We start from the raw sequence: 22744 nt of genomic DNA, 5'->3' as shown, positions 1-22744 counted from the left end.
CAGCTCAGGGATGCCCTCGTCTATATAGCTCACAGCTCAGGGATGCCCTCGTCTATATAGATCACAGCTCAGAGATGCCCTCGTCTATATAGATCACAGCTCACTGTGCTTATAGCTGAGCCCCACAACAGAATAACCAGCTAAACCCAAAAGGGAAAGACAAGGAATTGGTTGGAGGATATGGACTATGGTTGGAGGATATGGACTATGTTGGGAGGATAGACACTATGGTGGGAGGATATGGACTATGGTGGGAGGATATGGACTATGGTGGGAGGATATGGACTATGGTGGGAGGATATGGACTATGGTGGGAGGATATGGACTATGGTGGGAGGATATGGACTATGGTGGGAGGATATGGACTATGGTGGGAGGATAGACACTATGGTTGGAGGATAGACACTATGGTTGGAGGATATGGACTATGGTTGGAGGATATGGACTATAGCTGGAGGATATGGACTATGGTGGGAGGATATGGACTATGGTGGGAGGATATGGACTATGGTGGGAGGATATGGACTATGGTTGGAGGATATGGACTATAGTTGGAGGATAGACACTATGGTGGGAGGATATGGACTATGGTTGGAGGATATGGACTATGGTTGGAGGATAGACACTATGGTTGGAGGATAGACACTATGGTTGGAGGATATGGACTATGGTTGGAGGATATGGACTATAGCTGGAGGATATGGACTATGGTGGGAGGATATGGACTATGGTGGGAGGATATGGACTATGGTGGGAGGATATGGACTATGGTGGGAGGATATGGACTATGGTGGGAGGATATGGACTATGGTGGGAGGATATGGACTATGGTTGGAGGATAGACACTATGGTTGGAGGATAGACACTATGGTTGGAGGATATGGACTATGGTTGGAGGATATGGACTATGGTTGGAGGATAGACACTATGGTTGGAGGATAGACACTATGGTTGGAGGATATGGACTATGGTTGGAGGATATGGACTATAGCTGGAGGATATGGACTATAGCTGGAGGATATGGACTATGGTGGGAGGATATGGACTATGGTGGGAGGATATGGACTATGGTGGGAGGATATGGACTATGGTGGGAGGATATGGACTATGGTGGGAGACTATGGTGGGATATGGGTTGGACTATGGTGGGAGGATATGGACTATGGTGGGAGGATATGGACTATGGTTGGAGGATAGACACTATGGTTGGAGGATAGACACTATGGTTGGAGGATATGGACTATGGTTGGAGGATATGGACTATGGTTGGAGGATATGGACTATGGTTGGAGGATATGGACTATGGTTGGAGGATAGACACTATGGTTGGAGGATATGGACACTATGGTGGGAGGATATGGACTATGGTGGGAGGATATGGACTATGGTTGGAGGATAGACACTATGGTGGGAGGATATGGACTATGGTTGGAGGATAGGGACTATGGTTGGAGGATAGACACTATGGTTGGAGGATATGGACTATGGTTGGAGGATATGGACTATGGCTGGAGGATATGGACTATGGTGGGAGGATATGGACTATGGTGGGAGGATATGGGTGGGAGGATATGGACTATGGTGGGAGGATATGGACTATGGTTGGAGGATATGGACTATGGTTGGAGGATATGGACTATGGTTGGAGGATAGACACTATGGTTGGGGAGGATATGGACTATGGTTGGAGGATATGGACTATGGTTGGAGGATATGGACTATGGTTGGAGGATATGACACTATGGTTGGAGGATATGGACTATGGTTGGAGGATATGGACTATGGTTGGAGGATATGGACTATGGTTGGAGGATATGGACTATGGTGGGAGGATATGGACTATGGTGGGAGGATATGGACTATGGTGGGAGGATATGGACTATGGTGGGGAGGATATGGACTATGGTATGGAGGATATGGACTATGGTTGGAGGATATGGACTATGGTGGGAGGATATGGACTATGGTGGGAGGATATGGACTATGGTGGGAGGATATGGACTATGGTGGGAGGATATGGACTATGGTTGGAGGATATGGACTATGGTTGGAGGATAGACACTATGGTTGGAGGATAGGATATGGACTATGGTTGGAGGATATGGACTATGGTGGAGGATATGGACTATGGTTGGAGGATATGGACTATGGTGGAGGATATGGACTATGGTTGGAGGATATGGACTATGGTGGAGGATATGGACTATGGTGGGAGGATATGGACTATGGTGGGAGGATATGGACTATGGTGGGAGGATATGGACTATGGTGGAGGATATGGACTATGGTTGGAGGATATGGACTATGGTGGGAGGATAGACACTATGGTTGGACTATGGTTGGAGGATATGGACTATGGTTGGAGGATATGGACTATGGTGGAGGACTATGGACTATGGACTGGTGGGAGGATATGGACTATGGTGGGAGGATATGGACTATGGTGGGAGGATATGGACTATGGTGGAGGATATGGACTATGGTGGAGGATATGGACTATGGTGGGAGGATATGGACTATGGTTGGAGGATATGGACTATGGTTGGAGGATAGGACTATGGTTGGAGGATATGGACTATGGTTGGAGGATATGGACTATGGTTGGAGGATATGGACTATGGTTGGAGGATATGGACTATGGTGGAGGATATGGACTATATGGAGGATATACTATGGTGGGAGGATAGGACACTATGGTGGGAGGATATGGACTATGGTGGGAGGATATGGACTATGAGGATATGGACTATGGTGGGAGGATATGGACTATGGTGGGAGGATATGGACTATGGTGGAGGATATGGACTATGGTGGAGGATATGGACTATGGTTGGAGGATAGACACTATGGTTGGAGGATATGGACTATGGTTGGAGGATATGGACTATGGTGGGAGGATATGGACTATGGTTGGAGGATATGGGTTGGAGGATATGGACTATGGTTGGAGGATATGGACTATGGTTGGAGGATATGGACTATGGTGGGAGGATATGGTTGGAGACACTATGGTTGGAGGATATGGACTATGGTTGGAGGATATGGACTATGGTTGGAGGATATATGGTAGGATATGGACTATGGTTGGAGGATATATGGACTATGGTGGGAGGATATGGACTATGGTGGGAGGATATGGACTATGGTGGGAGGATATGGACTATGGTGGGAGGATATGGACTATGGTGGGAGGATATGGACTATGGTGGGAGGATATGGACTATGGTGGGAGGATATGGGTGGGATATGGACTATGGTGGGAGGATATGGACTATGGTGGAGGATATGGACTATGGTGGGAGGATATGGACTATGGTGGGAGGATAGACACTATGGTTGGAGGATAGACACTATGGTTGGAGGATAGACACTATGGTTGGAGGATATGGACTATGGTGGGAGGATATGGACTATGGTTGGAGGATATGGACTATGGTTGGAGGATATGGACTATGGTTGGAGGATATGGACTATGGTGGGAGGATATGGACTATGGTGGGAGGATATGGACTATGGTGGGAGGATAGGAGGAGGATATGGACTATGGTTGGAGGATATGGACTATGGTGGGAGGATATGGACTATGGTGGGAGGATATGGACTATGGTGGGAGGATATGGACTAGGATATGGTATGGTGGGAGGATATGGACTATGGTTGGGAGGATGGACTATGGTTGGAGGATATGGACTATGGTTGGAGGATATGGACTATGGTTGGAGGATATGGACTATGGTTGGAGGATATGGACTATGGTTGGAGGATATGGACTATGGTTGGAGGATATGGACTATGGTTGGAGGATATGGACTATGGTTGGAGGATATGGACTATGGTTGGAGGATATGGACTATGGTTGGAGGATATGGACTATGGTATGGACTATGGTGGGGAGGATATGGACTATGGTTGGAGGATATGGACTATGGTTGGAGGATATGGACTATGGTTGGAGGATATGGACTATGGTTGGAGGATATGGACTATGGTTGGAGGATATGACTATGGTTGGAGGTTGGAGGATATGGACTATGGTTGGAGGATATGGACTATGGTTGGAGGATATGGACTATGGTTGGAGGATATGGACTATGGTTGGAGGATATGGACTATGGTTGGAGGATATGGACTATGGTTGGAGGATATGGACTATGGTTGGAGGATATGGACTATGGTTGGAGGATATGGACTATGGTTGGAGGATATGAGGATATGGACTATGGTTGGAGGATATGGACTATGGTTGGACTATGGACTATGGTGGGAGTTGGAGGATATGGACTATGGTTGGAGGATATGGACTATGGTTGGAGGATATGGACTATGGTTGGAGGATATGGACTATGGTTGGAGGATATGGACTATGGTTGGAGGATATGGACTATGGTTGGAGGATATGGACTATGGTTGGAGGATATGGACTATGGTTGGAGGATATGGACTATGGTGGGAGGATATGCTGTCTGTCCTGTTTCCCTGTAGCGCTGTCTTAGGCGTCTCACAGTACGGACATTGCAATTTATTGCCCTGGCCACATCTGCAGTCCTCATCCCTCCTTGCAGCATGCCTAAGGCACGTTCACACAGATGAGCAGAGACCCTGGGCATCTTTGTTTCTGTGTTTTTCAGAGTCAGTATAAAGGCCTCTTTAGTGTCCTATGTTTTCATAACTGTGATCTTAATTGCCTACCGTCTGTAAGCTGTTAGTGTCTTAACGACTGTTCCACAGGTGCATGTTCATTAATTGATTATGGTTCATTGAACAAGCATGGGAAACAGTGTTTAAACCCTTTACAATGAAGATCTGTGAAGTTATTTGGATTTTTACAAATATTCTTTTAAAAACAGGGTCATGAAAAAGGGACATTTCTTATTTTGCTGAGATTTGATGTATCCTCTATGTAACTCTGTAACATAGGGCATAATTACCATCTGGTAAATATACACTATATATACTTCATATCTATATATATATTTCAGCCACACCCGTTACTGACAGGTGTATAAAAGCGAGCACACAGCCATGCATTCTCCATAGACAAACAGTGGCAGTATATTAGCCTTACTGAGCTCAGGGACTTTCAACGTGGCACCGTCATAGGATGCCACCTTTCCAAGTCAGTTCATCAAATTTCTGCCCTGCTAGAGCTGCCCCGGTCAACAGCCAGGTTTCCATGGCCGAGCACCCGCATACAAGCCTAAGATCACCATGCGCAATGCCAAGCATCGGCTGGAGAGATGTAAAGCTTGCCACGATTGGACTCTGGAGAAGTGGAAACGCATTCTCTGGAGTGATGAATCACGCTTCACCATCTGGCAGTCAGACAAACGAAGCTGGGTTAGGCGGATGCCAGGAGAACCCTACCTGCCCGAATGCATAGTGCCAACTGTATATTTTGGTGGAGGAGGAATAATGGTCTGGAACAAATTCAATATTAATGACCATGATTTTGGAATGAGATGTTGGACGAGCAGGTGTCCACATACTTTTGGTCATATTGTGTAAGAGGTCAGTAGAAAGCTGTCACTGTTTTCCTCCCCAAAACAGAATTAAACTAATGAAATGCAACACGCAACAGAGATTTCAAAAGTCTTTTACTTTTTAAAAATGAACTCAGGAGACAAAACCTATTTCAGAGTTAGAAATGATTTAGAATCTCAATAAATACATATTGCCCTGCAGATTCCCCTGTGGATGACTTCCGTCACCCACTGTCTGAAGCAGTCTCCATCTAAAGGACATCTCTGTGCCATACTACAGCTACAAAGCACTTCACCAGAGCCTCAATCAGTGTGGAGCGTGCAGAGCAGAGCGCCAGGCTTCTAATAATCAGCTACACTAAAGCCTTGCCTCCCCCTCAGTCCCAGTGTCAGCCACCCTGCTAGCAGAGGCTAATCTACCCTAGTCTCTACTGGTAGCGCAAAATCTAATCTCTACCTCACTTCCCTAGCGCCTAGGCTAATCTCGTCCTCACTTCCTTAGCGCAAAGGCTAATCTCTGCCTGAAAATTCACTGCCCCCTGCTAGCACTGATGCTAATCTCAACTCTGCTATGCGGAGGAGCCCTCTGATATGGTCTCTCCTGGTGTTTTTCATTACAGTGGTGTTACCGGCCTGCTGCCAGTATTACCCTGACATTAGTCGCTTGGTGGAGCAGGGATCACTGGGCAATCTACCCACAACCCCTGTCCTGGTGTTTCAAATCCTGCCTGCGCTTCTTTCTCTCCCTCCCACCCTCAATCACTCTCACTCACTCCCACCCTCAATCACTCCCACTCACTCCCACTCACTCCCACCCTCACTCACTCCCACCCTCAATCACTCTCACCCTCACTCACTCCCACCCTCAATCACTCACCCTCAAATCACTCTCACCCTCAATCACTCTCACCCTCAATCACTCTCACCCTCAATCACTCTCACCCTCAATCACTCTCACCCTCAATCACTCTCACCCTCAATCACTCTCACCCTCAATCACTCCCACCCTCAATCACTCTCACCCTCAATCACTCCCACCCTCAATCACTCTCACCCTCACTCACTCTCACCCTCACTCACTCCCACCCTCACTCACTCCCACCCTCAATCACTCCCACCCTCAATCACTCCCACCCTCAATCACTCTCACCCTCAATCACTCTCACCCTCAATCACTCTCACCCTCAATCACTCTCACCCTCAATCACTCTCACCCTCAATCACTCTCCATCACTCCCCCTCAATCACTCTCCATCACTCCCCCCCCTCAATCACTCACTCCCCTCCCTCAATCTTTCACTCACTGTTTTCTCCCTCTCTGTAGTTAAGGGAAGACCTGCCTATCTTTACATCTATTTCAGATAACATTGCTGTTCTGTTCCCTGCTCACCACTTTTTAAACAATCAGTCTTTCCCAACATTATTAGGTGTTTTCAGAAAGACTCCCCGGAATCAGGAGGGCAGCAGGAAAACTGGAAACCTTCAACTAGGATTTCTGGAAAACTGGGGATGTTGGGGAAAGATACCAGAATTTTTGCAACAGTCCTTCTGCAGTTTGTTTGATCTTGCATGGCGGAGGCAGAACTTGACTAACAACCCCTGAACTTAAGATGTGAACCAAAGCAGCAAGTGACACATTTTATAATCACATTTAGAAATGTACTGCATTAGGTTTGCCCTCAGAACAGAGTTAACTTCATATAACGGTCTGTCTCCTACCAGGAAGCACAGCGGTTCTACTCAAGGTTTGCCCTCAGATCAGCTAGTATAATGCAGCTGATTGTCCTCTCTCCTCAGAGCTAATATAACACCGCTGATTGTCCTCTCTCCTCAGAGCTAATATAACACAGCTGATTGTCCTCTCTCCTCAGAGCTAATATAACAGCTGATTGTCCTCTCTCCTCAGGACAGAGCTAATATAACACAGCTGATTGTCCTCTCTCCTCAGACAGAGCTAATATAACACAGCTGATTGTCCTCTAAATTGTCCATTACTAAATGACACATTTATTACAAGTGTGAACACTCCTCAGCCTATCAGGACCCCCGTGTTAGAGGCACTGGTGAGTAATTAAAGCTTATTAAATCTGCTCCTCCTGCGAGGGAGTCATTAGCAATGATGTGCTGCTCCCTCCCCTCCCCTGTGTGAAACTCTCACTGTGTGTCTCTCTGCTTCCCTGTAAAGTGGGTGGTTAATGAGGAAAAGGCCATCATTAGCATTGTTCCCTGCTACGCTACATCAGAGAGAGATCAATCATTTCCAGGCCCAGAGACATGTACTAGTCTGTGGCGACCTAAATGCCAGAACTGGACAAGAACCTGACACCCTCAGCACACAGGGGGACAAACACCTGCCTGCAGGTGACAGCATTCCCACCCCCATATGCCCCATTACACAACTACATAACCAACAAAAACGGGTCACTCCTGCAGCTTTGTCGCACACTGGTACTGTGCATAGTCAATTATAGGCTACTCCTATGGTAGGTACACCTATAGCTTATCTCTTGGCAGTAGTACTGTAGACTACTTTATCACTGACCTCTACCCAGAGTCTCTCAGAGCGTTCACAGTCAGCCCACTGACACCCCTATCAGACAACAGAAAACTCAGTCTACTTGAACAGAGCAATACTCAATCATGAGGCATCAAAGCTAAAGGAACTGAATAATATTAAGAAATGCTATAGATGGAAGGAATGTAGTGTGGAAACCTACCAAAAACTATTAGGCAACAACAAATTCAATCCCTTTCTGGACAAAATGTTTGACTAATAGTAAAGGTGTAAACTTGGCAGTAGAAAACCTGAACAGTATATTTGATCTCTCAGCCCCCTTAAATAATCAACAAATTTGAAGCAGAAAACCTAAGAAAATTAAAAATGACAAATGGTTTGATGAAGAATGCAAAAACCTAAGAAAGAAATTGTGAAACCTATCCAACCAAAAACATCGAGACCCAGAAAACCGGAGCCTAAATCAATACAGAAATAGACTACACAAAGAAGCAAGAGCACGTCAGAAATCAGCTCAATGTAATTTAAGAATCCATAGAAAATTGGACACTAAACAAACAATTCTCTATCAAAAACAGAGATGTATGGATAAACCACTTCTCCAATTTTTTGGGCCCTAAAACAAATTATAAACAGCATATACATGATCAAATACAAATCTTAGAATCAACTATTAAAGACCAGAACCCACTGGATTCTCCAATTACATTGGATGAACTACAGGACAAAATACAAACCCTCCACGCAGAGAAAAGGCATGTGGAGTTGATATCTTTAATGAAATGCTAAAAAATACAGACCACAAATTCATACTTAAACTATTTAACATTATCTTCAGCTCTAGGATCGTCCCCAATATTTGGAACCAAGGACTTATCACCCCAAACCACAAAAGTAGAGAAAAATTTTACTCCATTAACTACATTGGGATGAGCCAACGGCAATCTTGGGAAAATCCTCTGCATTATCATTAACTTGTACATTTCCTCAGCTAAAACAATGTACTGAAAGAAATGTCAAATTGGCTTTTTACCAAATTACCATACGGCAGACCACGTATTCACCCTGCACACCCTAATTGACAAACAAACAAACCAAAGTCTTCTCATGCTTTGTTCAATTCAAAAAAGATTGACTCATTTTGGCTTGAGGGTCTGCTATACAAATTGATGGAAAGCGGTGTTGGGGGAAAAACATGCGACATTATAAAATCCATGAAAACAAACAAGTGTGCGGTTAAAATTAGCAAAAAACACACTCACAGGGCCGTGGGGTGAGAAAGGGATGCAACTTAAGCCCCACCCTCTTCCAACATATATATCAACGAATTGGTGAGGACACTAGAACAGTCTGCAGCACCCCGCCCCCCTACTAGAATCTGAAGTAAAATATCTACTGTTTGCTGATGATCTGGTGCTTCTGTCCCCAACCAAGGAGGGCCTACATCAGCACCTAGATCTTCTGCACAGATTCTGCCAGACCTGGGCCCTGACAGTAAATCTCAGTAAGACCAAAATAATGGTGTTCCAAAAAAGGTCCAGTTGACAGGACCACAAATACAAATTCCATCTAGACACCGTTGCCCTTGAGCACAAAAAACGATACATACCTCGGCCTAAACCTCAGCGCCACAGAGTTGTGAACGATCTGAGAGACAAGGCAAGAAGGCCATTCTATGCCATCAAAAGGAACATAAAATTCAACATACCAATTAGGATCTGGCTAAAAATACTTGAATCAGTCATAGAGCCCATTGCCCTTTATGGTTGTGAGGACTGGGGTCCGCTCACCAACCAAGATTTCACAAAATGGGACAAACACCAAATTGAGACTCTGCACGCAGAATTCTGCAAAAATATCCTCTGTGTACAACGTAGAACACCAAATAATGCATGCAGAGCAGAATTAGGCAGATACCCGCTAATTATCAAAATCCAGAAAAGAGCCATTAAATTCTACAACCACCTAAAAGGAGCGATTCCCAAACCTTCAATAACAAAGCCATCACCTACAGAGAGATGAACCTGGAGAAGAGGACTCCTAATCAAGCTGGTCCTGGGGCTCTGTTCACAAACACACCCCACAGAGCCCCAGGACAGCAACACAATTAGACCCAACCAAATCATGAGAAAACAAAAAGATAATAACTTGACACTGGCTTCTCTACACTGGCTTCCTGTCAAAGCAAGGGCTGATTTCAAGGTTTTACTGCTAACCTACAAAGCATTACATGGGCTTGCTCCTACCTATCTCTCTGATTTGGTCCTGCCGTACATACCTACACGTACGCTACGGTCACAAGACGCAGGCCTCCTAATTGTCCCTAGAATTACTAAGCAAACAGCTGGAGGCAGGGCTTTCTCCTATAGAGCTCCATTTTTATGGAACGGTCTGCCTACCCATGTCAGAGACGCAAACTCGGTCTCAACCTTTAAGTCTTTACTGAAGACTCATCTCTTCAGTAGGTCCTATGATTGAGTGTAGTCTGGCCCAGGAGTGGGAAGGTGAACGGAAAGGCTCTGGAGCAACGAACCGCCCTTGCTGTCTCTGCCTGGCCGGTTCCCCTCTTTCCACTGGGATTCTCTGCCTCTAACCCTATTACAGGGGCTGAGTCACTGGCTTACTGGGGCTCTCTCATGCCGTCCCTGGGGGGGGTGCGTAACCTGAGTGGGTTGATTCACTGTTGTGGTCATCCTGTCTGGGTTGGCGCCCCCCTTGGGTTGTGCCGTGGCGGAGATCTTTGTGGGCTATACTCAGCCTTGTCTCAGGATGGTAAGTTGGTGGTTGAAGATATCCCTCTAGTGGTGTGGGGGCTGTGCTTTGGCAAAGTGGGTGGGGTTATATCCTTCCTGTTTGGCCCTGTCCGGGGGTGTCCTCGGATGGGGCCACAGTGTCTCCTGACCCCTCCTGTCTCAGCCTCCAGTATTTATGCTGCAGTAGTTTATGTGTCGGGGGGCTGGGGTCAGTTTGTTATATCTGGAGTACTTCTCCTGTCCTATTCGGTGTCCTGTGTGAATCTAAGTGTGCGTTCTCTAATTCTCTCCTCTCTTTCGGAGGACCTGAGCCCTAGGACCATGCCCCAGGACTACCTGACATGATGACTCCTTGCTGTCCCCAGTCCACCTGGCCATGCTGCTGTTCCAGTTTCAACTGACCTGAAACCTAGGACCATGCCCCAGGACTACCTGACATGATGACTCCTTGCTGTCCCCAGTCCACCTGGCCATGCTGCTGCTCCAGTTTCAACTTCCACCTGACTGTGCTGCTGCTCCAGTTTCAACTGTTCTGCCTTATTATTATTCAACCATGCTGGTCATTTATGAACATTTGAACATCTTGGCCATGTTCTGTTATAATCTCCACCCGGCACAGACAGAAGAGGACTGGCCACCCCACATAGCCTGGTTCCTCTCTAGGTTTCTTCCTAGGTTTTGGCCTTTCTAGGGAGTTTTTCCTAGCCACCGTGCTTCTACACCTGCATTGCTTGCTGTTTGGGGTTTTAGGCTGGGTTTCTGTACAGCACTTTGAGATATCAGCTGATGTACGAAGGGCTATATAAATAAATTTGATTTGATTTTGATTTGACACATTAGAAAGAATTACCAAAAAACTGAGTAAACTAGAATGCTATTTGGTCCTTAACAGAGAGTACACAGCGGCAGAATACCTGACCACTGTGACTGGCCCTAAACAGAGAGTACACAGTGGCAGAATACCTGACCACTGTGACTGACCCTAAACAGAGAGTACACAGTGGCAGAATACCTGACCACTGTGACTGACCCTAAACAGAGAGTACACAGTGGCAGAATACCTGACCACTGTGACTGACCCAAACTTAAGGAAAGCTTTGACTATGTACAGACTCAGTGAGCATACCCTTGCTATTGAGAAAGATGGCCGTAGGCAGACATGTCTCTCAAGAGAAGACAGGCTATGTGCAACACTACCCACAAAATGAGGTGGAAAATGAGCTGCACTTCCTAACCTCCTGCCAAATGTATGACCATATGAGAGACATATTTCCCTCAGATTACACAGATCCACAAAGAGTTAAAATAAATTTGATAAATCTACTGGGTGAAATACCAGTGTGCATCACAGCAGCAATATTTGTAACCGGTTGCCACAAGAAAAGGTCAACCAGTGAAGAACACCATTGTAAATACAAACTATATTTATGTTTATTTTCTCTTTTGTACTTTAATAACTATTTGCACATCACCACAACACTGTATATATACACACATAATATGACATTTGAAAATTCATTCTTCTTTTGGAACTCTTTAGTGTAATGGTTACTGTTAATTTTGATTGTTAATTTCACTTCTGTTTACAATCTATTTCACTTGCTTTGGCAATGTTAACATATGTTTCCCATGCCAATAAAGCCCTTGAATTGAAATGAGAAGGGGTGGATAGAGAACGGGTTGGGGGGGACAGAGAGCAAACCTCAAAACATGTTCTACTATTTGTCTCCCCCTAGTGGATATATTTGGGAAAGCAAGAGAAGCAATATTCAGATGGGGAAGTTCCCCTTTATTAAAGCGCTTCCAAAGCCAGTGACATGGCCATACTGGAACAGAGCCTCACTTAGCCATTTAATTACAGCTGAACACATTGAGAACCATCTACAGCAGCCTGACAAGTCATTAATAGGACAGAGAGAAGCATGAACATACAGATAATAGTTATTAATCACACGGGACAGCATTAGTCCAACAGTTATACGCATTCAAACTGCCTTTCACCCATTTCTTCAACTGCTGTCTAAACAGACACAAAGGTCCCTTAATAAGCACTAGATGGATGCTGCGTTCAAACACACAACGTTGTGGAACGCTCCGGGCTACAGGTCTGGAATCGGCCTCCCCAAACATAACATTAACCATTCGTGGGGAAACTGCCAAATCCAAGATCAGCATCTAGGGGGCGACATCCCCCTCGTCCTTGTGGAAGATCCAGATAAAATAGATGGTACTGAAAAGGCATGCCTCTCGTTGTATTTCTATCTGTTGTCCATGAGAGTGCAGCTGTTAGTCATCTTATTATGACGATCACAAACTGGAAGAAAATCAAGACGTACGGCGTCATCGTCTCTAGTCAGTTCTCCTTGGCATTTTCCTTAGGATAGACTGTTAGGTCTGCATGCCCTGTCAGACCATATACACCCCCGGAGGCTGGTGAGGGGAGGACAGCTCATAATAAATGAATGAAACAGAAACCATGTGTTTGATCCATTTATTCAGCTCCTCCCCTCAGCAGCCTCCTGTGCAACACATGAGACAGTTTTGTAGGAAAAATCCTCTCACATTGCCTATAGATCCTCTCTGATCTGAGCCAGCCAGCCAGCCTGCCAGACAGGTAGCCTGCGAGCCTGAGAAACAGGTAGCCAGCCAGCCTGCGAGCCTGTGAGACAGGTAGCCAGCCTGTGAGACAGGTAGCCAGCCTGTGAGACAGGTAGCCAGCCTGTGAGACAGGTAGCCAGCCTGTGAGACAGGTAGCCAGCCTGTGAGACAGGTAGCCAGCCTGTGAGACAGGTAGCCAGCCTGTGAGACAGGTAGAGCCTGTGAGACAGGTAGCCAGCCTGTGAGACAGGTAGCCAGCCTGTGAGACAGGTAGCCAGCCTGTGAGACAGGTAGCCAGCCTGTGAGACAGGTAGCCAGCCTGTGAGACAGGTAGCCAGCCTGTGAGACAGGTAGCCAGCCTGTGAGACAGGTAAGCTCTGAGCAAAAAAAAGCAGAAAACCATCGAAAAGGATATGAAATCATAAACGGACTGTTGGCAGCAAGCCTAGCAGAGCTTTATGGAGTGATAGTTTTATTCCAGAGGTGACTCACTTTTTAAATAAAGACTAAGACAGAAAAGTGGGAGTGGACCCAGGAGAGTTGTCCTTCCCCCTACGAGAAGCGGTCTGCTTTAGTTCAACGGAGGACAGTGAGAGCAGGAGGTCCCTTAATGAACCATTCCCACTGTCTGTACTGATGGGTAGAACAATGGGTTTAGAAGTAAGATGTCTCTGTCTTTTAACAGTCTTTCTCCAAATTCCTGGATTATCCAGAAATCCTGGTTGGAATATTCCTGGAAATCCGGGAAAATCTCCAACCAAGATTCATGGAACCCTGGTCATTTTACAACAATTTAAAGAAAATTACCAGAATTATGCAACCCCAAATTCAGCCAGATGTCAGCTGGCCAGGCAGGTCAGCCAGTCAACTTTATCAGTTACTTGTCATGTTTTGTGATTTTTATGGTTCCCAGGAAGAGTAGCTGCTGCTTCTTAAAAAGCTAAATGGGGATCCTAATAAACAAATACAGTCAGTCAGCCAGCCAACCAGCCAGCCAGCGTTTGGTGTGTAGATCCCCAGTCCAGAGGTGATCACCGCAGGTCCAACATGGTGACTCTGTCCTCGGTGACGGTGATGTGTCCTGCTCCCTGGAGGTGAACAGAGGAGGACGTGTTGATGTGTTTCTGAACAGAACCCTACTCCCTATATAGGGTTCAGGCAGCTTCAAAGGTAGTGCACTACAAAGGGGATAGGGAAAAGAGGTGTACTCACAGTGAAGAGAGGAGGGTCTTTGCTGTGAGGGTGGAAACCTTTCTGTTTACACGTTGAGATCTCATCCATCCCACGGTCTGTTATCCTGAAGTAGCCCGTCCTATAAACACACACACAGTCTGTTAGTCAGAAGTAGCCCGTCCTATAAACACACATACAGTCTGTTAAGTCAGAAGTAGCCCGTCCTATAAACACACACAGTCTGTTAAGTCAGAAGTAGCCCATCCTATAATAACAACATACACATTATTGGGCTGAACTGTGAATTACAGACTGTGGCTTTAAAACAGCATCCGAGAAGAAAAAGAAACACCTATTAAGACGAGGTGCTGGCTGGCGGAGTAGAACACCTATTAAGACGAGGTGCTGGCTGGCGGAGTAGAACACCTATTAAGACTAGGTGCTGGCTGGCGGAGTAGAACACCTATTAAGACGAGGTGCTGGCTGGCGGAGTAGAACACCTATTAAGACGAGGTGCTGGCTGGCGGAGTAGAACACCTATTAAGACGAGGTGCTGGCTGGCGGAGTAGAACACCTATTAAGACGAGGTGCTGGCTAGCTGAGTAGAACACCTATTAAGACGAGGTGCTGGCTGGCGGAGTAGAACACCTATTAAGACGTGGTGCTGGCTGGCGGAGTAGAACACCTATTAAGACGAGGTGCTGGCTGGCGGAGTAGAACACCTATTAAGACGAGGTGCTGGCTGGCGGAGTAGAACACCTATTAAGACGAGGTGCTGGCTGGCGGAGTAGAACACCTATTAAGACGAGGTGCTGGCTATCGGAGTAGAACACCTATTAAGACGAGGTGCTGGCTAGCGGAGTAGAACACCTATTAAGACGAGGTGCTGGCTAGCGGAGTAGAACACCTATTAAGACGAGGTGCTGGCTATCGGAGTAGAACACCTATTAAGACGAGGTACTGGCTATCGGAGTAGAACACCTATTAAGACGAGGTGCTGGCTATCGGAGTAGAACACCTATTAAGACGAGGTGCTGGCTGGCGGAGTAGAACACCTATTAAGACGAGGTGCTGGCTATCGGAGTAGAACACCTATTAAGACGAGGTGCTGGCTATCGGAGTAGAACACCTATTAAGACCTGGCTATTAAGAACACCTATTAAGACGAGGTGCTGGCTATCGGAGTAGAACACCTATTAAGACGAGGTGCTGGCTATCGGAGTAGAACACCTATTAAGACGAGGTGCTGGCTATCGGAGTAGAACACCTATTAAGACGAGGTACTGGCTATCGGAGTAGAACACCTATTAAGACGAGGTACTGGCTATCGGAGTAGAACACCTATTAAGACGAGGTACTGGCTATCGGAGTAGAACACCTATTAAGACGAGGTACTGGCTATCGGAGTAGAACACCTATTAAGACGAGGTGCTGGATGGCGGAGTAGACAACTAGAACATAAAGGAGAACCGCACACTCTAGGAGCTCAGATGCAAAAATGTAATACCAACTTTGACAGCCAAGCTGTCTTCATCAGGGTATAATCACAAACACTGCGGGATGACTCGTTTATATAGTGTCAAAAGACACAGGTGTCTGTAATCATGGCCAAGAGTGGCCTAATATCATTGGTTAATTATCAAATATTAAAATGGCATACAAAGAACAGCATACAAACAGCAAATGGATAACATACGATCATAGATTCATTTAAGACTACACAAGCTTACAAACAATTACAATGACAAAGTCCCTAATCACAAGAATGTCTTCAGATCAAAGTCTACGTTGAGACCGAAGGGTGCAAGGGCCTTTAAATTAAAGATCCAGGCAGCCTCTCGTTTTAACTGTGAAAACACATTACAGAGACTATCATCAGATCTTAGAATGTGCCAATGTTTGTGAACGATTCTCTTCATCTGTTCAGAGCACTTTGAATAGTTAGAACACAAGAATGCGTCTTTTTGCGAGACTGACCTTGAAAAAGGTCATGTCTCGTTTTTTTCCGTTTTTTTCTCAATGGCAATATTAATCTGACCCTTCTTGTAGCCCCTCTCCTTGAACTTTCTTTGCATCTCAGACATATTTCTGTCCAAATCTGATGTTTCTTGCAAATTATTTTGATTGGACAGAATTGGCTGTCGGGCAAACAATTTTTCAAGGGAAGTGGGTGACAACTATCAGCCCTCAACACACTGTTACGATCAGTAGGCTTCCTGTAAAGATCAGTGTATAGAACATTATCTTCACACAAAACCAAGAAAACTGATTTGACGTGTATCAGATTGCATAGTAAATGTCAGATGATCAGAACAGGAGTTATGAAAAGCATGGAACGCCTGGAGCGGTTTGGCATCACCCCTCCATAGAACACAAATATCATCAACGTACCGTTTCCAAATAATGATGCGAGGCAAGAAAACATTTTTGAGAGGTTTGAAAATAGACGGTTTCTCCATGTAACCCACATACACATTAGCATAGTTAGGAGCCATGGGGGATCCCATAGTAGTACCCTTCGTCTGAATAAACAAATCATTTAGAAACATGAAGTAGTTGTGTGTGAGTACTATTTCAGACAATGTTATAATGCAGCACTGGAAGGTAGTTCATTAGGGTCACGTTGCAGAAGAAAATGTTCCATAGCTTCAATACCGCCCTCGTGTGGAATGTTAGTGTATAACGACTCAACATCAAAAGTAACTAACCAGGTATTCTCAGGGAGAGGATCAACAGATTCAATAATGGAGATCATACTGCTGGTGTCCTTTAGGAGGAGGGGAGCTGTTCTGAGACCATACTGCTGGTGTCCTTTAGGAGGGGAGCTGTTCTGAGACCATACTGCTGGTGTCCTTTAGGAGGAGGGGAGCTGTTCTGAGACCATACTGCTGGTGTCCTTTAGGAGGAGGGGAGCTGTTCTGAGACCATACTGCTGGTGTCCTTTAGGAGGAGACCATACTGCTGTTCTGAGACCATACTGCTGGTGTCCTTTAGGAGGGGAGCTGTTCTGAGACCATACTGCTGGTGTCCTTTAGGAGGAGAGGGGGGCTGTTCTGAGACCATACTGCTGGTGTCCAATAGGGGGAGATGCCCCCTACAATAGGGGCACTGCATCAATGCCCCCTACAATAGGGGCCGTTACTGCATCAATGCCCCAATAGGGGCTACAATCAATGCCCCCTACAATTACTGCATCAATGCCCCCTACAATAGGGCCGTTATTGCATCAATGCCCCCTACAATAGCATCAATGCCCCCTACAATAGGGGCCGTTACAATGCCCCTCAATGCCCCCATACAATAGGGGCCGTTACTGCATCAATGCCCCCTACAATAGGGGCCGTTACTGCATCAATGCCCCTACAATAGGGGCCGTTACTGCATCAATGCCCCCCCTACAATAGGGGCCGTTACTGCATCAATGCCCCCCGTACAATGCCCCCTACAATAGGGGCCGTTACTGCATCAATGCCCCCCCCTACAATAGGGGCCGTTACTGCATCAATGCCCCCTACAATAGGGGCCGTTACTGCATCAATGCCCCCTACAATAGGGGCCGTTACTGCATCAATGCCCCCTACAATAGGGGCCGTTACTGCATCAATGCCCCCATCAATGCAAATAGGGGCCGTTACTGCATCAATGCCCCTACAATAGGGGCCGTTACTGCATCAATGCCCCCAATGCCCCCTACAATAGGGGCATCAATGCCCCCTACAATAGGGGCCGTTACTGCATCAATGCCCCCTACAATAGGGGCCGTTACTGCATCAATGCCCCCTACAATAGGGGCCGCCCATCAATGCCCCTACAATAGGGGCCGTTACTGCATCAATGCCCTCTACAATAGGGGCCGTTACTGCATCAATGCCCTCTACAATAGGGGGCGTTACTGCATCAATGCCCTCTACAATAGGGGCCGTTACTGCATCAATGCCCCTACAATAGGGGCCGTTACTGCATCAATGCCCTCTACAATAGGGGCCGTTACTGCATCAATGCCCTCTACAATAGGGGCTGTTACTGCATCAATGCCCTCTACAATAGGGGCTGTTACTGCATCAATGCCCCTACAATAGGGGCTGTTACTGCATCAATGCCCTCTACAATAGGGGCTGTTACTGCATCAATGCCCCTACAATAGGGGCTGTTACTGCATCAATGCCCTCTACAATAGGGGCTTACTGCATCAATGCCCCTACAATAGGGGCTGTTACTGCATCAATGCCCTCTACAATAGGGGCTGTTACTGCATCAATGCCCTCTACAATAGGGACTGTTACTGCATCAATGCCCTCTACAATAGGGACTGTTACTGCATCAATGCCCTCTTACTGCATCAATGCCCCCTACAATAGGGGCTGTTACTGCATCAATGCCCTCTACAATAGGGACTGTTACTGCATCAATGCCCTCTACAATAGGGGCTGTTACTGCATCAATGCCCTCTACAATAGGGGCTGTTACTGCATCAATGCCCTCTACAATAGGGGCTGTTACTGCATCAATGCCCCCTACAATAGGGGCCGTTACTGCATCAATGCCCCCTACAATAGGGGCCGTTACTGCATCAATGCCCCCTACAATAGGGGCTGTTACTGCATCAATGCCCTCTACAATAGGGGCTGTTACTGCATCAATGCCCTCTACAATAGGGGCTGTTACTGCATCAATGCCCTCTACAATCACTCTACACTCACTCATTATAACACATGACATGAAAGGCAGTGTGTCTACACTTTTTAATTATTTTTATTTTACCTTTATTTAACTAGGCAAGATCAGTTAAGAACAAATTCTTATTTTCAATGACAGCCTAGGAACAGTGGGTTAACTGCCTGTTCAGGGGCAGAACGACAGATTTGTATCTTGTCAGCTCGGGGGTTTGAACTTGCAACCTTCCGGTTACTAGTCCAACGCTCTACACTCACTCGTTATAACACATGACATAGGCAGTGTCTACACTCACTCGTTATAACACATGACATAGGCAGTGTCTACACTCACTCGTTATAACACATGACATAGGCAGTGTCTACACTCACTCGTTATAACACATGACATAGGCAGTGTCTACACTCACTCGTTATAACACATGACATGATAAAGGTTATAACACATGATAAAGGCAGTGCGTCTATACTCACTCGTTGAACCTGGGTGAGCAGACAATAGCGATAGCCTCCGGCATCATGAGCTGGTAGGAACAGTGTGTGTGGAGATCGACACTGGACAGGAAGGCTGTCTGGGTGGGGTGGGTCTGAAACAATACAAACATATATATTGAACAAAAATATAAGGTGTTGGTCCCATGAACTGAAATAAATGATCCCAGAAATGTTCCATTCATGCAAAAATCTTATTTCTAACAAATGTTTGTTGACATCCTTGTTACTGAACATTTCTCCAAGACAATCCATCCACCTGACAGGTGTGGCATATCAAGAAGCTGATTAAACAGCATGAACATTACACAGGTGCACCTTGTGCTTGGGGTCAATAAAAGGCCACTGTAAAATGTGCAGTTTTGTCACACAACACAATGCCACAGATGTTTCAAGTTGAGGCAGCTTACAATTGGCATACTGACTACAGGAATGTCCACCAGAGTTTTTGCCAGAGAATTGAACATGCATTTCACTACCATAAGCTGCCTCCAACATAATTTTAGAGAATTTGTTTTAGACAATCCGGCTTCTTCACCTGCGGTATCGTCTGAGACCAGCCACCCGGGCAGCTGATGAAACTGTGTTTGCACAACCGAAGAATTACTGCACAAACTGTCAGAAACCATCTCAGGGAAGCTAATCTGTGTGCTCGTTGTCCTCACCAGACTGCAGTTAAGCGTCATAACTGAATCATTGGGAAAATACTCACCTTCGATGGCCACTGGCATGCTGGAGAAGTGTGATCTTTACGGATGAATCTTGGTTTCAACTGTACCAGGCAGATGGCAGACGGCGTGTATGGTATCGTGTGGGAGAGCAGTTTGCCGATGTCAACGTTGTGAACAGAGTGCCCCATGGTGGGGTTATAGTATGGGCAGGCATAAGCTACGGACAATGAACACCAATTGCATTTATCGATGGCAATTTGAATGCACAGAGATACCATGACGAGAACCTGAGGCCCATTGTTGTGCCATTCATCTGCTGCCGTCACCTCAAGTTTCAGCATGATAATACACGGCCCCATGTAGCAAGGATCTGTACACAATTCCTGGAAGCTCAGTTCTTCCATGGCCTGCACATTCACCAGACATGTCACCCATTGAGCATATTTGGGAAGCTCTGGATCAACGTTGGGAAACTTCCGCAGCTCTGGAAGGAGATCAACGGCAGATGGTCACACCAGATACTGACTGGTTCTGACAGCCTGTTCCAGTTCCCACAAATATCCAGAAACTGCAGCCATTGAAGAGGATAGTGACTGGACAACATTCCACAGGCCACAGTCAACAGCCTGATCAACTCTGACTGGTTCTGAAGGAGATGTTCTGATCCACACCAGATACTGACTGGTTCTGATCCACACCAGATACTGACTGCAGATGGTCACACCAGATACTGACTGGTTCTGATCCACACCAGATACAGACTGGTTTTCTGATCCACTGGTTCCCACACCAGATACTTTTTTGATCCACACCCCTACCTTAACGTATCTGTGATCAACAGATGCATATCTGTATTCCCAGTCATGTGAAATCCATAGATTAGGGCTAAATGTATTTCTTTAAATTGAGGGGGGGGCCTCCCGGGTGGCGCAGTGGTTAAGGGTGCTGTACTGCAGCGCCAGCTGTGCCATCAGAGTACCTGGGTTCGCGCCCAGGCTCTGTCGTAACCGGCCGCGACCGGGAGGTCCGTGGGGTGACGCATAATTGGCCCTGGCGTCATCCGGGTTAGGGAGGGCTTGGTGGGTAGGGATGTCCTTGTCTCATCTCATCGCGCACCAGCGACTCCTGTGGCGGGCCGGGCGCAGTGCACGCTAGCCAAGGTTGCCAGGTGCACGACACATTGGTGCGGCTGGCTTCCGGGTTGGATGCGCGCTGTGTTAAGAAGCAGTACGGCTGGCTGGGTTGTATATCGGAGGATGCATGACTTTCAACCTTCGTCTCTCCCGAGCCCGTACGGGAGTTGTAGCGATGAGACAAGATAGTATCTACTACAACAATTGGACACCATGAAAAAGGGGTAAAAATCAACAAAAACCCCTCATATGAACTGTAACTCAGTCAAATCTGAAATTGTTGCATTTATAATTCTGTTCAGTGTATAATTATATATTATTATATAGTAGGAACAAGGTGTGTGGAGATCAACACTGGGCAGGAAGACAATTTTCTCACTGAGGAGAAGCCCGGGTTCAGTATCTCAGTAAATGTATCATCTCTGGTAGGGTTATCCCAATACCAGAATCTCAGTAAATGTACAGTTGAAGTCGGAAGTTAACACACAATTAGGTGTGAGTCATTAAAACTTGTTTTTCAACCACTCCACAAATGTCATGTTAACAAACTATAGTTTTGGCAAGTCGGTTACGACATCTACCTTGTGCATGACACAAGTAATTTTTCCAACAATTGTTTCCAGACAGATTATTTCACTTAGAATTCACTGTATCACAATTCCAGTGGGTCAGAAGTTTACATCCACTAAGTTGACTGTGCCTTTAATTAAACAGCTTGGAAATGTACAGAAAATTATGTCATGGCTTTAGAAGCTTCTGATAGGCTAATTGACGTCATTTGAGTCAATTGGAGGTGTACCAGTGGGTGTATTTCAAGGCCTACCTTCAAACTCAGTGCCTCTTTGCTTGACATCATGGGGAAATCAAAAGAAATCAGCCAAGAGCTGAGAAAAAAAATGGTAGACCTCCACAAGTCTGGTTCATCCTTGGGAGCAATTTCCAAATGCCTGAAGTTTCCACGCTCATCTGTACAAACAATAGTACGCAAGTATAAACCCCATGGGACCACGCAGCCGTCATACCGCTCTGGAAGGAGACGCGTTTTGTCTCCTAGAGATGAACATACATTGGTTCGAAATGTGCAAATCAATCCCAGAACAACAGCAAAGGACCTTGTGAAGATGCTGGAGGAAACAGGTACAAAAGTATCTATATCCACAGTAAAACTAGTCCTATGTCGACATAACCTGAAAGGCCGCTCAGCAAGGAGGAAGCCACTGCTCCAAAACCGCCATAAAAAAGCTAGACTACGGTTT

The 22744-nt window shown here is 46.1% G+C and overlaps 1 protein-coding gene across 1 annotated transcript in view; it reads right to left on the bottom strand.

Moving 5' to 3' along the window:
* Positions 1-12161: 12161 nt before the first annotated feature.
* LOC112237410 (STAM-binding protein-like A) overlaps positions 12162-22744 on the bottom strand; it is a 33690-nt gene continuing 23107 nt past the window's right edge. Inside the window, exons 9-11 of the mRNA XM_042320209.1 lie at positions 19667-19779; positions 14559-14658; positions 12162-14434 (exon numbers count right to left, since the gene is read on the bottom strand). Of these exons, the coding sequence (XP_042176143.1) occupies positions 14378-14434; positions 14559-14658; positions 19667-19779 (270 nt within the window). The 3' untranslated portion in view covers positions 12162-14377. The remainder of the gene's footprint in view (positions 14435-14558; positions 14659-19666; positions 19780-22744) is intronic.

This window comes from Oncorhynchus tshawytscha, linkage group LG04 (genome assembly GCF_018296145.1).
Source record: "Oncorhynchus tshawytscha isolate Ot180627B linkage group LG04, Otsh_v2.0, whole genome shotgun sequence".
NCBI classification, from domain to species: Eukaryota; Metazoa; Chordata; class Actinopteri; order Salmoniformes; family Salmonidae; genus Oncorhynchus; species Oncorhynchus tshawytscha.
The sequence above is the reverse complement of the archived record's forward strand: the minus strand, read 5'-3'. Positions and strand labels throughout refer to the sequence as shown.